Source organism: Oryzias latipes, chromosome 19 (assembly GCF_053564925.1).
Source record: "Oryzias latipes strain Hd-rR chromosome 19, Olatipes_Hd-rR_3.1".
NCBI classification, from domain to species: domain Eukaryota; kingdom Metazoa; phylum Chordata; class Actinopteri; order Beloniformes; family Adrianichthyidae; genus Oryzias; species Oryzias latipes.
Window position 1 is genome coordinate 1,505,987 of NC_136255.1, and position 20,930 is coordinate 1,526,916.

The following is a 20,930-nucleotide window of genomic DNA, read 5'->3' on the forward strand; positions in this document are numbered from 1 at the left end:
GCTCCCAACCTTGTGGGAACAGTTTGGAGCGGCCCCTTCCTCTTCCACCATGACTGTGCACCAGTGACCAAAGCAAGGTCCATGAAGACATGGAGGACAGAGTCTGGTGTGGATGAACTGGAGAGAGTCCTGACCTGAACCCCATTGAACACCTTTGGGATGAATTAGAGCAGAGACTGAGAGCCAGGCCTTCCCTCTCCACCAACATCAGTGTGTGACCTCACCAATGACCTTTTGGAAGAATGGTCAGAAACTCCTAGAAACACTCCTCCTTGTGGACAGCCTTCCCAGAAGAGGTGAAGCTGTAAAAGCTGCAAAAGGTAATAATAATAATAATAACACATTTTATGTATAAGGCGCCTTTCGGGGCACTCAAGGTCGCCGAAAAGGTGGATTGTCTTTGACATCATATTTAACTCTGTGGGTTAGGAATGGGATGGTACTTCGGTTCATATGTGAGTGAAGGCAGGTGAGCCAAAACGAGAGCAAACATTTGGTAATATAGTCTATACGTTGTTTTTTCTCTGAAATTATTCTTGATAGTAGTCCATCACTAAACCAATGTTGTTCATTCAAAGCATGTTTTATTTGATTGTCTTTAGGGTGTTTTTCATGGTCCAGTCACTGAGGTATCCAGAATGTTTTGCCTCTTTGCTGGTATTAACAGCTGTCTAAATAGATGAAGTGGAGCAGAACTACTTTGTGAAGTTACACAATAATAATAATAATAATACAATCATTGGTTAGTCCTCCTCAAAAAAATTTTTTGAGGAGGGATAAGCAACACTGCATTAATATATGTTCAAATATATACTTGACTCAAAATAACAGATGTTTGAATCAACCTTTGAGTTCAAAAGGGGTCTTTAAATTGCAGACAAAAATGTATTGTATGTTGAAAAATAAAAATAAATAAATAATAACTTGTGCATCAGTTTCCTTTGTTTCAGTGACTTTGGTGTCGGTTTCACTATTCCTTCATATGTCCTGCAGAGAAACCTACACTGAGAGGCTTCCAGCAGGAGTCTGGGCATATATTGTTTGGCATTTCAAGGCTTCTCCGCTCCTCCTGTCCTCTGATGATTCCTGAAGTGATCTGCAATGCTATGACGGGTCATCGTAACCCTGCCAGTCTCCACTGAATAAAAAGCAGGATGCGGCTTTCTCCTTCATCTCCAGCAGCAGCCCCATGCTGCTCATTGAGGGTGTCCTGTGAACAGAGTGACATTTGACACCAGAGGTTTCTCCAGACGACAATGGCGTCAGAGAACACGCCTGTGTGGGGCATTATTGGCATACCAACACATTTAATTTGGAATAATACAAAACAGGTAGAGATACAACAAGTCAGATCCTCATATATTGAAGCATTTTCCAAAACGACTTTCCAGACACATTTATTGGGCTGATAACATTACTCAAACACAGTGTATGACCATTGTAAACAAGAAAACAGAAAAAAGGCATCAGCTCAGACTGAGAACTGCTTCAGAATTCAAAGTGCATCAAGCTGCTTCAAATTCTTCACTTAGCATTTTTTTTAAATCCTCTTTATATGTCTTTTTTATATTAATTTATTACTTCTTCTTTACATATGTATTTTTCTGCAGTATTGATATTAATATGTACAAAGGAGGCCAATACGTCGCTTGTTCATTGGGTGTGACATGACTCCAGTTTTGGAGAATGACACGGTAAGGCTGAGTTCAGTTTGGTGGTTTACGGTTTTACGTGCCCTGTTTGTGACTGTAATGAAGCGAGAACGTTTGTGCTCGGCTGTCAGGAATGGGGGCAGTGACTTCATCCTGGGTTTTTTCCCCAATGACGTTAACATCTTTTATATACAGAGACATTGAAGCTCCAAAGGTGTCCTTTTGGGTGGAAAACTATCACATAAATGACACATTGCCATTTTTCTTTGTTTGTTCATATTTGTTCATGTTTTTCTTTTTTTTCATTTATTTGTTTTCACCCATAAAAGTATTGGTATCAAAATGTATGGATGCAGTCATACAGTCAGGGAAGGGGCCTGTTAACATGTGGTAGACCCAGGGTTCGGTCTGCTTCTCCTTGATTAAAGAGTATCTCTGCTTGTTTCATTCAAACAGTGTCCATTGTTGATCTTCTTTGTACAATGCCATGAAAGAGTCTTGGATGAGATGCAGCCTCGGGAACGGTTTCACATTTTTCTGTCATTTGTCCAACGCGTGTCTTCTCCTTGCTCATCCGTAGAAACCTATTTTAGCAGCCACTCGTTTACTGGAAAAGAGGAGACGGACAGGAGTGAGAATAATGGCTTCTAAATACATATATACTTGGTTTGCATGCAGCACTTTTTTGTGCGTTTAGCTGGGCCTCACCAACATTACTCAGTCTGCTCTGCTGCACCACATTTCATCTTCATTGTAAAGTGTGGTTTCAAAGGGATGGTGTCTAAATAAATGGATGGACTGTGGATGGGTGGGTGGAGAACGGTGGAGTACTGTTCCCATCGTTTTTCAAGAGGCAGTCTTAACAGAAAAAATGCACCCGATGTGAAGTGGTGTCAGGGGCTGGAGTAAACACTCTAATTTGATGAAAAGGAATACAGCGCGTTTACTGAGAGCGAGGGAGATATTGGAGAGGCCTGTCGTAATCAGATTCACTTTCATCAGGGGCTGAAAATAAAAAGAATAAGAAAACATACACACAAGGATTGTTGGCTTTAAAAAGGTAACATTTAAAAAGTGCATTTCAATGAATCGTTAAACTGTTGAGCTGCTCCACGTGCTTCGCATCCTGCAGTGAGGCGTTAATGTCCTTTATCGCACCATTTTTTTAAATATTTTATTTTTGTCTTGCCTTATCTGGAAACGATTTCTTTTACAGTACAGTACTTACAGTGTAATTAAGTGGTATTTACATGTATTTATTGTGTAACTACTGGGTACTTACAGGGTATTTACATTGTACTTTTTATGGAATTTACTGGGTACTTACATGGTACTGGCTGTGTATTTATGCGGTACTATTTGATTCATACTTATGTGGTACATACTGGGTATTTATAACATACTTACTGGGTATTTACATGTTGTGCAAAGGTGTCTTTTGTGGTACTTACTACATGTAAGGACAAGGTAAGTATAAATAAAGTACCTTGAATTTAAGTCTGCACTCCAATGTTTCATGGTATATACCATGAATTTACCACAGAAAGTACCATTTAAGTACACTGAAACTGAACTGTAAAGGAGTCAATCCTATTTCCACTCTATTACATGGTACTTTCAGTAGTAAATGCTGGGTATGTTCATGTATTACCTTCCAGTACAGTGTACATACACACTTGGCCTTCTGACCCTAACAAAGGAGACAATGCTAACTTGTTGGTAAAGGTGAAGTAACTGCATTGTAGAAACGTATTCTGACCTGATTACTTCTTGTAACATGTGGCAAATTCATTTCTGGCCACAGTGAGGATAACTGATGGACTTCAAGCATTGCAGTCAAAGCAATAAAGAATTCATAGAGATTTGTCAAACTCATTACAGAAATGATTAAATAACTAAAATATATTTTGAATTTCATCAAAGTATTTATGCTTTTTATGTTCATTTGAACTTGTATTGTGATTTTTCTTGCAGTTACAAACCCTGAAGAAGTCCTCCACCATTACTAAATTCTGCTGAAGGAATTTTGACAAACAAAAAGCACGGCCCCACATTCGCCAATAGATTTGACTGCAACTATTGCAGACATGACTTCGGCTGGAGAAGGTGAGGATCTGGGGCCATTTCCTGTTTTCACGGTGGTTGACAAACTCATGAGTTATGCAAAGGAGTTTGAATCATTCCTGGAACAACACAAAACTCTGGAAGAAAATCTAAATACTATGAAACAATCTGTTCTTTGGAATGCTCTTTTTTACTGTTTTGTTGAGAACTTAAACAAATTTAATTGTGATGACACTTTGTATGCTGCAAAAGTGTATCATATTAAAGATTTTTTTTTCCTCTGCTGTCTTGTTTTCTCTTTAAATTTGCCACATGTTACAAGAAGTAATCAGGTCAGAATACGTTTCTACAATGCAGTTACTTCACCTTTACCAACAAGTCAGCATTGTCCCCTTCGGTAAGGTCAGAAGACCAAGTGTGTATAGGAAGGTAATACATGGACATACCCAGCATTTACTACTGAAAGTACCATGTAATAGAGTGGAAATAGACTTTCTTTTACAGTCCAGTTTCATTGTACTAAAGGGGTACTTTCTGTGGTAAATTCATGGTAAATACCATAAAACATACGAGTGCAGACCTAAAGGTCAAGGTACTTTATTTGTACTTACCCTGTTCTTACCTGTGGTAAGTACCACAAAAGACACCTTTGCACAACATGTAAATACCCAGTAAGTATATTATAAATACCCAGTATGTACCACATAGGTATGAACCAAATAGTACCACATAAATACACAGCAAGTACCATGTAAGTACCCAGTAAGTGCCATAAAAAGTAACATGTAAACACCCTGTAAGTACCCAGTAAATTCTATAAAAAGTACCTTGTAAATACCCTGTAAGTACCCAGTAGTTACACAATAAGTACCAAGTAAATACTGTACTGTAAAAGAAAGCATTTATTTTTAAGCATTATCCTAAAAGTTCTCAAACAGCCACAATGACATTAGGTAGTTAAAAACCTTGGCTTGACGGTATTTTTTTGTTTATGTTCTAACAGTAACTCCTTTTTTTTTCTAAACCAAAAAATCTAGGGAACACAGATCTTAACACACTGACTGATTATTTTTTGTTAATTTGAGGCGTTTTTATCTGCATTCTAAAGCGTTTTTCATAGAGATTGCTTCTGACATCCAGTTGAATGATAATAAATTAACTCCAGTCCTCATAAATTATTCATCACATGCAATCTGCAGGTTATCCTGACTGAGCTTCAAAGGCTCATCATTTTTACTGTGCTGCCATGTCTGTGATGTGAATCTGTATCTGTGCTTTATTGATTTTCATTTCTAATAATTGACTCTACTTGTTGACTTAGCTTCTTTTTATCCGCCATTCTTCTTGATCTCTTTGGAACGGTTTGCTTTTATTGTCCAGTTTGACTCTTAAAAGTTTGGAGCATGTAAAAACGAAAATGAGATGCTGAATAAATATAACATGAATATAGCAGGATTCTTGTCAATTCTGGATCCATTCCCTTGAAAAATGGAGTAAAAACCTTCAGACACTCAATTGAGTTCATTATTTGAACACAAAAAGTCTGTTTTCATGCTCACTAAATATTCTAATAATCTATCTTTTCTAGTTTTTGTATTTAAAGATAGGATAGTCAAATGTCCCATATATAACAAGAACAATTATCTGACAATAGAATACCAGATTAACAAGTGGGGATTTCTACTTGAAAAAAGGATACCTCTTATGTGTTCATTGACAAAAGCAGTAACTAGTTGCTTTTTTTCTTTTTTCAAACAGATTGCTTTCCATTTAACTAAAGCTAATGCAATGACCATCCACATTGCTGTACAAGTTAAAAAGTGGTCTCATTACATATGTACATAATTATCTAAAACAAATAAGATGATTGTCTCTCATGTAGATAGGGATTTTCTGCTAATCCAATTTCCCTGGACAATATAGATACAGGGGCCAAAAACAGTTGTCAGCCAAAAAATGTCCAATTTCTCCTGCTTAAAAAGATGATAGAGGCCCATGATCGTCCTCATAGGGGAGGTGAGAGAACCCAGAGTGGCTGGCCACGTCAGATTACAACAAAGACCGGTTTAAACTTCACAGCGATCAGCCATCGCATCAATCGTATCCAGAAGCACGCAGCCTAGTTCATGCAAATGAAGGCCGATTTTGCTTGTGACTGTTTGCGATAACTGCAATGAACTTCTGAGTGCCGTTTATACTTTTCAAGCGAGGCCATTGTCTCTAGTGTTTATTTTTGACACTAAGGACATCTTGATCAGACGCTTGCTGCGTCTGCGAACGTGCAGCCACATAAAAGGAAGAGGGGGAAAGGGTGTGTTCGCCTACTAAACAGAAGCAGGAAATAGAGAGACTAAAAAAAGTAAAAAAAAAAAGTAAAAATAAAGATAAGAAACGGGGGGCATTGCATTGGCTAGTGTTACAAGAGATGACATATAGTACAGACCAAATGTTTGGACACACCTTCTCGTTCAGAGTTTTCTTTATTTTCATGACTATGAAAATTGTAGATTCACACTGAGGGCATCAAAACTATAACTTAACACATGTGGAATTATATACATAACAAAAAGTGTGAAACAACTGAAAATATTTCATATTGTAGGTTCTTCATAGTAGCCACCTTTTGATTTGATTACTGCTTTGCACACTCTTGGCATTCTCTTGATGAGCTTCAAGAGGTAGTCACCTGAAATATTTTCACTTCACAGGTGTGCCCTGTCAGGTTTAATAAGTGTGAGTTAAATGAGTTATTCTTGCCTTATAAATGGGGTTGGGACCATCAGTTGTGTTGTGCAGAAGTCAGGTGGATACACAGCTGATAGTCCTACTAAATAGACTGTTAGAATTTGGATTATGGCAAGAAAAAAGCAGCTAAGTACAGAAAAACGAGTGGCCACCATTACTTTATGTAATGAAGGTCAGTCAGTCCCAAAAATTGGGAAAACTTTGAAAGTGTCCCCAACTGTAGTCACAAAAACCATCAAGCGCTACAAAGAAACTGGCTCACATGCGGACCGCCCCAGGAAAGGAAGACCAAGAGTCACCTCTGCTGTGGAGGATAAGTTCATCTGAGTCAGCAGCCTCAGAAATGGCAGTTTAACAGCAGCTCAGATTAGAGAGCAGGTCAATGGCACACAGAGTTCTAGCAGACACATCTCTACAACAACTGTTCAAAGGAGACTGTGTGAATCAGGCCTTCATGCTAGAATATCTGCTAGTAAACCACTGCTAAAGAAAGGCAACAAGCAGAAGAGACTTGTTTGGACTATGAACACAAGGAACGGACATTAGACCAGTGGAAATCTGGGCTTTGGTCTGATGAGTCCAGATTGGAGATTTATGGTTCCATCCACTGTTTCTTTGTGCGACGCAGAAAAGGTGAACGGATGGACTCTACATGCCTGGTTCCCACTGTAAAGCATGGAGGAGGAAGTGTGATGGTGTGGGGGTGCTTTGCTGGTGACACTGACAGACTGAACCAGCATGGCTACCACAGCATCTCGCATCATAGTCATGCTATTCCATCCGGTTTACGTTTAGTTGGACCATCATTTATTTTTCAACAGGACAATGACCTCAAACACACCTCCAGGCTGTGTAAGGGCTATTTGACCAAGAAGGAGAGTGGTGGGGGGGCTGCACCAGAAGACCTGGCCTCCACAGTCACCTGAACCCAATCCAGATAGTTTGGGGTGAGCTTGACCACAGAGTGAAGGCAAAAGGGCCAACAAGTGCTAAGCATTCTGGGAACTCCGTTAAGGCTGTTGGAAGACCATTCCGGATCCCTCCTTCATGTGGGCACCCCTGAGGTTTCTTAGTTTTTTCCGGAATCCGTTTTTTTAAAAGTTTTTCCTTCCCGCAAAGGGGGGTCTAAGGGCAGGGATGCCAGTTTAGCTTAGTCAGTTTGTTAGTTCATTTCATTATTTTCCCATTGAACTCTATGTATTCATGATCCTTTTGAGTTTATGTTTCACTTTTTCAATTACCTATACAAAGCCCATCGAGACGACTGTTGTTGTGAATTTGGGCTATAGAAATAAAATTGAATTGAATTTCAGGTGACTACCTCCTGAAGCTCATCCAGAGAATGCCAAGTTGTGCAAAGCAGTAATCAAAGCAAAAGGTGGCTACTATGAAGAACCTACAATATGTCATATTTTCAGTGGTTTCACACTTTTGTTATGTGTATAATTCCACATGTGTTAATACATAGTTTTGATCTTTCAGTGTGAATCTACAATTTTCATAGTCATAAAAATAAAGAAAACTCATTGAATGAGAAGGTGTGTCCAAACTTTTGGTCTGTACTGTATATCTTTCCAGTAATTTGTGCTATTTTCCATCTATTTCCAGCATGTTTAGAGATTCTGATCTGTCCATTGTGACCCGAGGGATTACAAATCGCTTTAAAGTATAACTGGCCCCTGGGCTCTGGCAGTTAGTTCTGTGACCTTGAAAGGGATACAGTGAGAGAAGAAAATGGATGGATGGAAAAACACCATGTCCATCCCATTATGGTCATGGTTGGCTGGATAAAGTGGTTCCATGATTTGATAAAGGTGTAGGGCACTTTATTTTGATTCAAGAAACACAGGAAATCATTTAAAAAAACTCTGCATGACAGAATTATTTTTTATTTATTTATTTTGAAGCCATTGATAGTTTGTTAATGATTTGACTCGACAGAATATTGACCAGCTTTATTTTATAACACCATTATTGTGCAGATCCAGCTTAAACCCTTGTGCTACCCTATGACCCCCCCCCCCCCCCCCCCCTTCCATTGACGTGTTCTCCCTATCATGACAAAGGTGGATAAAGGTGGAAAGATTTCATGTAATCCATGGACACCAGTGAAGATCACAAATCATTGAAGAAAAAAGGTTCAGAGCTCTGTCTAGTGGGTCTAGATGACCCAACTCCCAACGTTAAAGTGCTACACAAGGGTTACTGACAACTGGTGGTTAGATGTTTTATTAAATATCATCTCTTTAATTCTTTGCAGAGATAAAGTTTCAAGGCCTAACAGAATTAAGGCAGGAAAAACATCAAATTAGGTAAAAACAAAACTAAAACTTTCTAATTGTTAAAACTCAGTTTATTAATAAATGCTAAGACTGTTACAATCCATATCATTCCAAATCATTCTAATATTGTTTATGAAAAGTGACCTGTTGTCTACACTGAATAATGCTTAATCCCTCAAAATGAGCAAGTAATTATGAAAATGCAAAGAAAAACAACACCCATGAAGGACTGAACTGCTAAAAAACTTCAGGAGAACCCCTCACAGCCCACCAAAGCGTTTGCAAAGAAAGTTCTAATGAAATGATTTGGCCCCACTCAAACTTTGATTTACCTCAAATATTATATTATATATTATACATAATATTATTATTATTATTAGTATTATATATTATACATAAATGTTCATAAATCAAACTCCGCATTGAAATTTTAGTACCTAAGTTCTAAAAAGGATAGAACCTTTTGCTATCAGACTCAGTCATAGGGATCATCTCGTCTCTGTAGTGGTGTAATAATACAATACTTTGTTTTAGACTCAACAAAATTCACTTAGGACAATAAAATCCTTCGTCCCGAAGCTCTCCTTCCTTTGGCCTTTAGGCCTTCCAATAACTGAAAGCATGTAGTCCTGTGGGGCTTCAGCAGCACCCCCTGGAAATAGTTCAGATGTGTTTTTCTTTTAGGAGAATGAGAGCTGGCCATCTAAAGGTTTCTCAAAAAGGACTAGAAACAGACCAGAGCAAGCATGAGAGCAACAGATAAGATGGAAACCGGAAACGGTTTGAGTCCACCGCAGGCGAGCTGACCCTGCGACTGCAAGGTGTCGGGGTTGCTCCTCACCGTTATCAGGAGTGAGTTTCCACATCCTGTGCAGGCAGGCTGTAAGCATGGAGAAGAAGCTAGGCTACCCTCAGGTTGCAGGGAATTGTGACAGAGTGTCAGTTTTCAGCCCCTCGGTTGTCAGCTCTGTCAACACTGACAATCGCTGCATCGCTTTAGTTCTTGTGTTTCACACATCAACGTTGTACATTTCCCTGAGCGAGTCCCAGCCCAGATGACGTCTTTGTGTGCGCTTGCTGTAGGATGCAAGTGTTTCTGATAGATGCCGCTACCCACTGGAATTTACACAGCAAAGTCAAGAGCAGGAGGGAAATGTTCTCCATCGCCGATGATGATGCTTTGAGAAGTAATAATTCACCAGGATTACTAATTAAAAACCATATCTTGTCAGTTGTTGTCAACAGCAGTTAAAAGCCTGTGAGCCATGAAAGAAACACATCTACAGCTGGCATCTTTTCTTCCCCACTTTGGCTTGTTTACTTGTTGACCTATGAAGTTATCTGAATTATGGATCAGACTTGTCCAAACCCCACTGTCTAGGTTTCAGGCTTCTAAAGTACATCAGAGTCAGAGTTTGGAAGATGGTTTCCCAAGATTTCCAGGTGAAAAGTTAATTTATTAGCTCTTAGCAAATGATGGTTTTATGCTATATATAGAACTGGACATGTTGCAGACACCCAACTTGTTCAAATGTTGTCACTGCCAACTGTCAACGTTTTGCTTGTATGTTCTGGATTGGGAAGTTGCATGTCGTGATTCCTAATAATATTCAAAATTCAGATTACTATATGGACCAAACTCTTTTCCTCCTCATCCTTTCCTGTCCTTCCGGGTTGAAGCCCATTTTAGGTAATACTGACCCCAAAGGAGAGGCTGATGAAGCTGTATTTTTCCATGTGTTTGGGTGGATTTTAGTTTGAGTTTTTCCTAGAGTGCTTTATGTGGAAGTAAATTAACCAAGTAGAGAAGTAAAGGGGTTTCAGCTTTTCCAGACTGATAAATAAGTCCTTCACTCTATCCTAGTTTAAAGAAGATCAAAAGTTAATTTACATTTTTTTTGCTGATGTTAAAACTTGCACTATTTCAGAGAGACTAAGGTTCTTTAAGAAGTCCAGAGGGTTCAAGTGCAGCTTCTGACACAGTGTGTGCATTTCTTTCAATAGTGGAATTGATCAAATATCCCTTTGAGGTTGACATGATTGCTATTAAACTTTTTGCCACAATCATCATGACACTTTACAAACCTCATTCTGAGAAAAATAACTAGACGAAGACACAGATCTACCCATTAGAAAATCTACTAGTTTCACAATGAAATTTTTCTCTTGCACTTTCTCTGTTCAGATATGATTTACGTTTTATTCTCTGATGCTTTAAGTTCTTTCTGGTCTGCTCTGTTTTCTCTGAACTACTTTCCCACCGTTTGTACTCAGGCAGTAACTGCAGGTTAACTCCTTATATATATATATATATATATATATATATATATATATACTTTAAAAAGAAGAAGTGCACTCTCAGAGTAGTTAAACACAGTGTTGTATGTTTCACAGGAATTTCAATTGGCTGTCAATCAAGTGACATATTACACGGTGAGGATTATTATTTGCTGACATCTTTTTTTAATTTATCTTTGTTATATTTATTGTTTATCTTTGATGGCCTGTGATCTACCGTCACATTGACGTAATGAGCACCCCTGTTTTACATCAACAGTTTATGAAACTGGACATCGCTGTCGCCTGGCTTATCCAGTTCAATTGGCTTCTGCTGATCTATATCAACCAACTCGACTCCAAACACACCATGTCGTTCAACACGTCAATGTCTCAAAATCCTCTGTGACCTTGCCCTTCAAATCTCTAGCAGTCTCCATCACATCTCCACTCCTTCTTGCTCCCTTAGAGCTTCCTGCTATAATAATTCAGTTCCCTCTGTTTGACCACCAGCATGGTGCCAGAATATTCAGACTCTGGACCCCCCAACTCCAGAACATGGACTCCATATCCACAATGATAAGCAAAAACTCATCAAAGGTTGAGAAAATTCTGGCCTTTAAGCATTTATTTAAAAAACCAAAAATAAAATATGTTTATCATTGTTTAATTTCACTGTTTAGTTCTGTTTGTTTTGTTTTTATCTTGTTGTATTCTGTACAGTGTCCTCAGGTTTCCTGAAAGGTACTCTTAAATAACACAAGTTTTTATTCATATTAATAAAATATTAATTTAGGATGAACATCCGTCTTATCAGGAACAATAACTGTCGGGTTGTGATAACCTGCAGGGACATTCTAGATTCATGGTTTGTGTCCTGTTGACCTGAGCTGCAGTGACATCAGAAGAACCACAACTGTTCTTTCCAATAGCTGCTTGATGCAAGTTTCTGTTAAGACCGTCCATCATGAATAATGTAATGACACGAGGAACGATGAGAGTGATGGACAGCATCATCACAGACGGCGGTCTGTACCTCGGTACTGCAGCTTCTGAGCCCTGTTGTTGGGGCAGTCCTTGCCCTGCATGCTGAAGTTGATGTTGGTGCGGATGCAGCGGTTGTTTAGTGGCTGCACGGGGCGCACATTGTCACTCATGCTCAGAAAAATCTGGGATGGCTGATTCTGGCTCAGCAGACGCAAAGAGTGCATCTATGATACAGACAAAGACAGAGTCAGGGGGAGCTTTATGGAAATTGGAGCCACATGAGAGCTTTTTATGCCATAGCATCATTTTCAGTGTGTGAAGGATTAGACAGGAATAGCAGGCTGCTGGGCTGTTGTGTTTCACTCAGAGAAGCAGGAAAAAACAGTCTCATCTAAGACAAACAGACTCTCAGTCTTCCCCCAGGTGTGGGTTGGCCCCCTCAGCTCACCTGCATCCGTGTGAGGTACACAGGCTTGTTCATCAGAATCCATGTGGCTGTTTCAGAACAGGGGGGGATCGTCATTGATCCGTCATATGAGATAAAACTACTTGTTTCTGGGTAAATTTCCTCTATGTTCAATCCGGTGAGAAGATACGCATCATCTGCAGAGACACAAAAAGGAAAGTTTCATGAACACAAAGAGCAGTAAACAAAGCGGCAGACATGTCATTCAGTTCTGTGCACTTCCTTGCATTTCAAGGCCAATTCTATATAATAATGTCAACAAAACACTCAGAAAATGTGAAAACTTGTAATATTATTTTGTCTGACAGAGGATAAAAAAGTTTTGACACACCTGTTCAATAAAAAAACAAAAAGTCGTTATATTATATTATATCGTTATATTTTTCCCTTCTAACTGTACAATTAAAGGCACGAGCGGAGTTTAATGGCGCCTTCTGCCCTCGCTACTCAATGCTGACCCGCTGTCACTGGCTGAGTGGCTTCTATACGTCCCTCCCTCTCCCCATCTGCCCCTGCCACCCTGGTCAGAGCTGCATGTAACTAATTCATCAAAAACAAATGGTGGCTTTTTTTGTTGGTTTTATCTCCATAGCAATCATTTTATGTTTTTATCGTCTGAGTGTGACAAACAGCTTTATGTAATTTTCAGAACAATTGACAAAAGTAACATTTTACATTTTCTGGCAACTCAGGTTTTTTTGTTAACTCCGCCCACATTCCTTATAAAGTCACATCGTATGTCAGATTGTTTTTTTTCAGCTTGAGCAGACCATTTATGTATTACATTTTCCCAATATTCCAGAAAATAAATGGTCGCCCGGGGGGCGGTTGTCCCCTGCCTGCTGCCGAGTGGCGTTGGGGGGTTCTGGCTGCGGCGGCTGCTCGGGCGGGGGTCTGGGTGTGGGGGTGGCTGGTCACTCCCCCTCCTTCCTTTCACATTCCACCATCCATTTTAGAAGAACATAAACACTCACCTGAGCACAGGTGTTAGCTCAGCTTTGCACTAATAGTTTGCATGATTGAATGAATGAAAGATTTCACACTAGTTGGTTTAAAGGCATAGGTATGCGTTTGTGAACACTATCTGTTTTGTGTACATGTTGACATGTGGACATTTTTGCAGCTAGCAGGTGTGTTGATAACATTTGAGTGTGTGTGAACAGGCCCCGCCCATTTTGTACTACATTTGAACCTTACCATAATGATAAACAACCAGTAAGCTTGTCTGCTCTATGCTGCTTCATGGTCTTATCCCCCCCCTCCCACTATCACCCTCTTACCCCCCCCCCCCCCCCCTCTCTCTCTAGCGTCCCTCTCTCTTCTTCCCTTCTTTCCTTTTCCGTCCGGTCCAACACCAAAGATTTTCAGACATGATTGAAATTAATAAAGTTTGGCCTCAATTCCAAAAGGGGTTTATTCAGACATACCTCTGGTTTGTCTGAAGATTAATAACCCCTCTTGTTAAAGTAAAATATGTCCAACACAAGAGGCCCTCAGCTCTCATCTGTCTGCCCAGCTGTTGGACAGGACAAGTTTAAAAAAAATAAAAAATAAAAAATGATGAAGATGAAACAAATTTGTTGTTTTTTTGGAGAAGTTGTTTCTGATTTTTTAACTCCCTACACTCCTGCACGTTCTTTGAGGTCCACTGATAAAAATCTTTTATGTGTTCCAAAAACTCATTTTAAAACAAGAGGAGACCTCGCCTTTCAGGCAGTTGCTCCCCGACTTTGGAACGACCTCCCCCTGTGTCTGCACCAGATTGACTCAGTCGAGTGTTTTAAAGCTCAAGTTAAGACCTTTTTATTTAGGAAAGCTTTTAGCTGACTTTTACTTGTGTTCACTTTTGCTTGTTTGTTTATTTCTATGCCTGTGTGCGTTTTATTGGGTATCGTTACTGATTTTATATTGTTTTACTTTGTGAAGCACTTTGTGAGTCGCTCTCTGTGAGAAGTGCTATATAAATAAAGATTACTTACTTACTTACTGATTTCTAAAAATTCAAAAAAGCTTCAACACACAGAAGTATTTTGTAGCTAAAGTTTCTAAACAGATGCCTCCTTAAAGGAGCTTTGCTGTAGGAACATTCTTAAATGTGTCTTTTACAAGTTTTCACAAATCAGAAACTCTCTCTGTAAACTATTTGCAGCCGGTTTAAACTTAGACTTTGAGAAGGACCCTTCAGCCAAGTCCGACTTTCCAGGTGTGACAAAGAAATACAGCAAAATAAAATGACACAACCGCTGTTTCCTAAAAATACAGTTACGTGTAAATCCACAGTGACGGCAACTTTATTCTCAGCGCCCGTGTAACATTAGAGTCAGCCGCTGCATACAATGCACAGTGCGTGGGAACAACTATCGCAATAAATTCACATTTAGAGGTCGATTTTTTTTCCTTTCTCCTCAAAGATAAATTTCAGAGGCGTTTGTTTTTCTTAATTTGTTAGATTTGGGCTTTCAATTCAGTTGCTAAAGCAGCTGCTTTAAGAAGGTTGTGCATGTTTTATTGATACCGAGCGATTTGACGTGTTAAAACTAAGTTATGGATGGTTATGCTTGACAGAATATCATAGCTTTCTACAAAAAAAAAAACGTCATTTAGAATCCAAAAATAAACAAAGCAGAAATAATAATAACCTTTGTTTTGTAAAGTGTCCCTGGGTTTCGTGAAAGGTGCTTTAAAAAAAGGATTGTAGTGAAAGTTATTTGATGTTTTTATATTTTTGTCTACGGCCTGAACCCACTGAAGTCTGAGGTCCATTCATTTCTGATAATACACACTTTGAGGGCCATTATCCCTCTTATACCATAGTCACTTACAGAAGAAATAAATATTCAATCAATTATTAGAACCTTATTCTGTTATTTATTTTTATTTTAAATAGCTTTTTCACAAAATCCAGACTATTTGATAGGTGGTGTCACCATTGCCATGGTAGCACCTTACGGGGCACCGAGTGTGGTAAAGGAAAGCGATTCTGTCCATGCTGATGGTCACGATGGGTTCAATAAAGCATTAGTTCAGAGAGAAAGTTTCACCTTTCACCGCTTGTTTTTGTCCAGATGACGAAGCAAAAGTTTGTTTTAAGGAAGCCAGAGCAGTGATACAGAAGATTTAAGCTACGTGACCGGAACTACTTTTTTAGGCGTGCGTCATCACTTTTTAAATGCACACCCAGCAGCCAATCAGAATCAAGTGTTCACTTTGACCATGGTATAATGCAGTATAATGATTTTAGAAAATTAAAGTAGAAATTATACATAAAAGTTTCTGCAAAGTTGAACTCCTTACAAAAAAGAAACGTTTGCAAAAATGAAGCTCATTCAAAATGTTTTCAACCTGAAAGCACTTCAACAATAAAGTAAGTTGCTGCTGCAGGTAAACTAGAATAAGGGCAGCGCCTTTAGCTTTAGGCTCCTCCCCCATGAAACTAACTCTCTGCTTCCGCCCAGGAGGCAGACCCCCCCCCCCCCCCCCCCCGTCTGCTTCTGACTGTCCTCTCTACTGCCGCTGGTCTGACTGGGATCATCCACGCTTTCATACAGCTGCTCGTTGGTAAAAATACTGTAACATGGAACAATTTCAGATCTGAACATCAAAGTGCTGATAAGCATCACAGTTGGTCTGATCCCATCACATCATCTTTGCTCTCTCGCCACATTTACACGGCTCGAGGCCAGCTGAGAGTTGTAATCTTCAGGATTCGGCTGAATACGTTCCCCTCTTTGTTACTCATTACACACTCGTCTCATCTTTCAGCATACATTCCTCTCTCCTTTCACATAACATCTGCAGTCGTGTGAATGACGTGCTGCTGGTGCCGCAGCACCAAACCTTCTTTTTTGCACACTGTCTCCACTGTCACAGCACTAATTGGACAGGCTGCAGCTCTCTGCATCTCTTTCCATTCCTTCACACCCCAGTAGATCGCTCCCAGTAGCTCCTCATCTGCCGGGTCTCTGTTCATAAATGAGCTGCCTGCTGCGATGAGGTCACTTTGATGGGCTGCAGAGGTTTTGCTGCTAATTCACTTTTAGGTCAACTATATTTTAGCATCATGCCACAACAGGATATGAGCTAATCTGAGAAACAAAAGCTGGTATCCTCTGAACGTTGCAGCTTTGACGCGGTGTGCTCGGACGTCTGGCCGTGCCTAAACTGGATCAAATGCGTTCCGCTGGAATACACCTCTGTTTCCGTGTGTGTACACATTCACCTTGAAAAAAAGACATTCTGTGAGTGGGCGCTTCCCAAACGTGTGTGAGATGGTGCATCAGACAGCTGTCAGAATCCCCACTCGTTGGGAGAAGATCAACACACACAACTCAACTCCCACGTTTAGCCTCCAGCTCCCTCCCATGCCTCTGAGACTCCTCCCGGCCACACGGGTCAGTGTTCTTAACCCACTTCCCTGCCAAGCCAATTATTGGTCTCTTTTGTCAAGGGAACGCTGGGGAATTTTTTCATCAGCGGGGAGACATCTATGGAAGGCAGCTGTCACCTTTTGAAGCACCGGGTCCCTTTCAGCTTAGAAGTCTTTCATGCTCTGGATGAAAGAATTCAGTAGTAAATGCACCGTAAACCCCAATACAACATTTTTATCATAAAAACTTAAAATTATATTATTATATATTTATATTTTTTCAATAACATTCATCTCATCTTCAAAACCCATGTTGTCAGGGTCACGGGGCTGCTGGAGCCTATCCCGGCCACTTGTGGGCGAAGGCCGGTGACACCCTGGACAGGCCACCAGTCTGTTGCAAGGCCAGAATCACACCTGTGCACCTTCACCTATGGCCTGGTTTTCCTTCTTTGTACTGTCCCTCTGGTTTAACTTCCACTTTAGGTGGTGTTATTTATTGCTGATCAGTGCTTTTGAATTTCAGTTTTTTTTTTCCCCTTTAATAATTGTCATCTTTAACCCCATTATGTTCACTCCTGCACCCATAAACGGCTGCCCTGTCAGTCTAAACCCCACCGGCTTTAATTTATTCTTCATGTTGCCTATTTGACCCCTGGGGTGTGACATAACAGGCATCTATCAGAAGAATAAATCAGGCTTAGTAAAACTCTGAAATGTCAAAAAATATTCAAGTGGAACACCTTGAGCCAAACATCTTTCTAGAAATAGACATTTTGGCAGCTTCTTTTGAGTCCTTGATGATGACAAAAATATACCCTTCTCTGTGCTGCATTTCCTCAAAGTGGCAGAATAAAAAAAACATCTGTGCAAATAAAAAAGCTAAAAACGTATCAAATGATATGGAATAAAATACAATAAATAAAAGAGCAGGCAGGTTTTTAGATGATGACTTTTCTTCTTCCTTTCTTCATTCATCCCTCGGTAAGTTCATCTCTCCTCATTTTCTTGACACATGCCCTGATCTGTTGGTTATGGTTGGTTATGGTGACATCAGACGTCCCACCTCTGATGTTTCAAATGACGAGACAGGTTTGGTTTGGAATCTAAATCAAAATGAGATTTTTCGTGAAGAAAACTTTATGTTTCAGTGTCAGGTGAACCAATCGGCCCACTTTGATTTTGTTTTCTGCAATAGTTGGGTTTGTTGTGGTGTTTGGGTTTAGAATGTGTAATAATCATAACTTTTTCCTTTTCTTTATGCAAATTATTTTCATTCATGGTGACATTGTTTATTTTCACTAAATTCCAGCTCTGGTTTCTGAGTCACACCAGGTTTCCATCTACATTTCAGTTAATTTGATATTTTTTACAAGTTGCTGTCCACCAGACTTTGATCATCTAAGTTTGGGTCGTTCACAGCGTCCTGTTTATGTCAGAAATGCAACACTTGTCCCAATGTAGTTGCCCACACGGTCATGCTCTGTCTTTTGCAGTTTTAAAAACCTTTAACCAGTACTGGTGAACTCCAGAAAGCAGAACTTCTTCACTTTTCTGAGTTTTAAAGGGTTTAAGACAAACTGGCACAGACAGCAGAGTGTCTGCCCCTCTTTATTAAGAGGACTCAGCTGAAGCGGCTTGGGCATTAGGTCCAGATGCCATCTGGATGTCTTCATTTCCCAGCAGGCGTATGCCTAAGGAAGACCTTTAACACAGTGGAGGGATTATGTTTTTCAGCCCCTTTGGCGTCCCCCCCAGTGGGACTGCAGAAGAGAATGGGGAGAGGGGCATACTTGCTTAGGATGCTGCCACCACAACCTGACAGAACATGGACAGATGGATGGACGGATGGATGGATGGATGGAAGGATGGATGGAAGGATGGATGGAAAGATGGATGGATGGATGGATGGATGGATGGACGGATGGATGGATGGAAGGATGGATGGAAGGATGGATGGAAAGATGGATGGATGGATGGATGGATGGATTTTCGATGGATGCTTAATGCAGTCAATGACTGAAATCCCCAAACTATCAAAGTTAACAAAAACAATTCTACAAACTAGCAAACACACTATATTGTGCCCTATGTAGTGAGTAGTGAAAGACTTTGGACATGGCAAATATCTGTTTTTAAGGGCTCCCATGTGAAATCTAGTGAACAAAAAAAGTTTAAAGCAGCTGCAAATATTTTACAGAGGATGCAGATAAACTTTACCCTCTAATGTTATGGGAAACTGGAAGCTAGCGATAAATCGAATGTCTACGTCCATGAAGATGTTGTGCAATCGATTGGTGGCCTTAGAGAGGTTGGAGACCACTGCTTTACAGAACTCAGCGTACAATTTCTTTACTCAATGCATCCAAACATGATCCCGATGCAGAACATGTTTCTGCTTAAACCTTAATTGGTGACCCAATGATAAAGAATGGCAATGCACCAAAGCACATTTCTGCACACAGTGGCTTACTTTTATATGTTATTCTTGTGATGGTGTCTCTGTTCAGCATCCGATTCAAGAAGGAATTCGACGTCTCAGCAATCTGGATCATAGAAACAGAAAAGACAAAAAACATGTTTATTTTTTCAGGAAATTATTCTTCAGCATCATTCCACAGTGTTGTTTTTTCTGTATGTCAATTCCAAACACACAAACCTGTGATGTAAAAAGTTCATGTGTTGTATTCAGGTTCTGTTTACCTTCTGGAAAACAAAGCCTTTCAGAACTTTTGAGTAAAAGAGACAGACAGCAAAGACTTTTGATCCAAATATACGACCCAACTTAGTAAACACCTCCGTGTTTACACCTATTACATGCAAACAAGTTGGAATCTGCCAGAAATGAACATGACACCTTCAGTGACACCTTCTGCACATTATCACTTTTTGACAACTGCACATACTGTAGCTTTAAGTATGTAAAGAATATGAATAAACAAACATACATTTTTAAAATTGTGAACAAAAAGCACAGATAGAAAATGATGTTTATAGTTAATCTCATATCACTGCACTTTCCTCACTCAACCCAATGAGCCGTGTACATTCCACTTTGCAATTAGAATAGTTGATACATACACTGACCAAAAATATAAACGCAACACTTTTGTTGTTGCTCCCATTTTTCATAATATGAACTCAAAGATGTGAAACATTTTCCACATACAAAAAATAACCAGTTCTCTGAAATATTGTTCAAAAATCTGTCTAAGTCTGTGATAGTGAGCACTTCTCCTTTGCCAAGACAATCCATCCCACCTCGCAGGTGTGCCATATCAAGATGCTGATTAGACTGCATGATTATTGCACAGGTGTGCCTTAGACTGGCCACAAGAAAAGGCCACTCTGAAATCTTCAGGTTTGTTTTATTGAGGGGGTCAGGGGACTCAGACAACCAGTCAGTATCTGGTGTGACCACCATTTGCCTCATGAAGTGCGACACATCTCCTTTGCATAGAGTTGATCAGGTTGTCTATTGTGGCCTGTGGAATGTTGGTCCACTCTTCTTCAATGGCTGTGCAAAGTTGTTGGATATTGGCAGGAACTGGAACACGCTGTCGTATACGCCGATCCAGAGCATCCCAAACATGCTCAATGGGTGACATGTCCGGTGAGTATGCTGGCCATGCAAGAACTGGGATGTTTCCAGCTTCCAAGAATTGTGTACAGATCCTTGCAACATGGGGCCGTGCATTATCATGCTGCAACATGAGGTGATGTTGTTGGATGTACGGCACAACAATGGGCCCCAGGATCTCGTCACGGTATCTCTGTGCATTCAAAATGCCATCAATGAAATGCACCTGTGTTCGTCGCCCATAACACATGCCCGCCCATACCATAACCCCACCACCACCATGGGCTACTCGATCCACAACATTGACATCAGAAAACCGCTCACCCACACGACGCCACACACGCTGTCTGCCATCTGCCCTGAACCGTGTAAACCGGGATTCATCCGTGAAGAGAACACCTCTCCAACGTGCCAGACGCCATCGCATGTGAGCATTTGCCCACTCAAGTCGGTTACGACAACGAACTGGAGTGAGGTGGAGACCTCGATGAGGACGACGAGCATGCAGATG

The 20,930-nt window shown here is 40.2% G+C and overlaps 1 protein-coding gene across 1 annotated transcript in view; it reads right to left on the reverse strand.

Moving 5' to 3' along the window:
• Positions 1–1,290: 1,290 nt before the first annotated feature.
• The window catches only part of ca10a (carbonic anhydrase 10 (inactive)a), a 319,591-nt gene continuing 299,951 nt past the window's right edge, over positions 1,291–20,930 (reverse strand). The window contains exons 6-9 of the mRNA XM_023949200.2: positions 19,313–19,385; positions 12,456–12,610; positions 12,057–12,231; positions 1,291–2,259 (exon numbers count right to left, since the gene is read on the reverse strand). Of these exons, the coding sequence (XP_023804968.1) occupies positions 2,237–2,259; positions 12,057–12,231; positions 12,456–12,610; positions 19,313–19,385 (426 nt within the window). The 3' untranslated portion in view covers positions 1,291–2,236. The remainder of the gene's footprint in view (positions 2,260–12,056; positions 12,232–12,455; positions 12,611–19,312; positions 19,386–20,930) is intronic.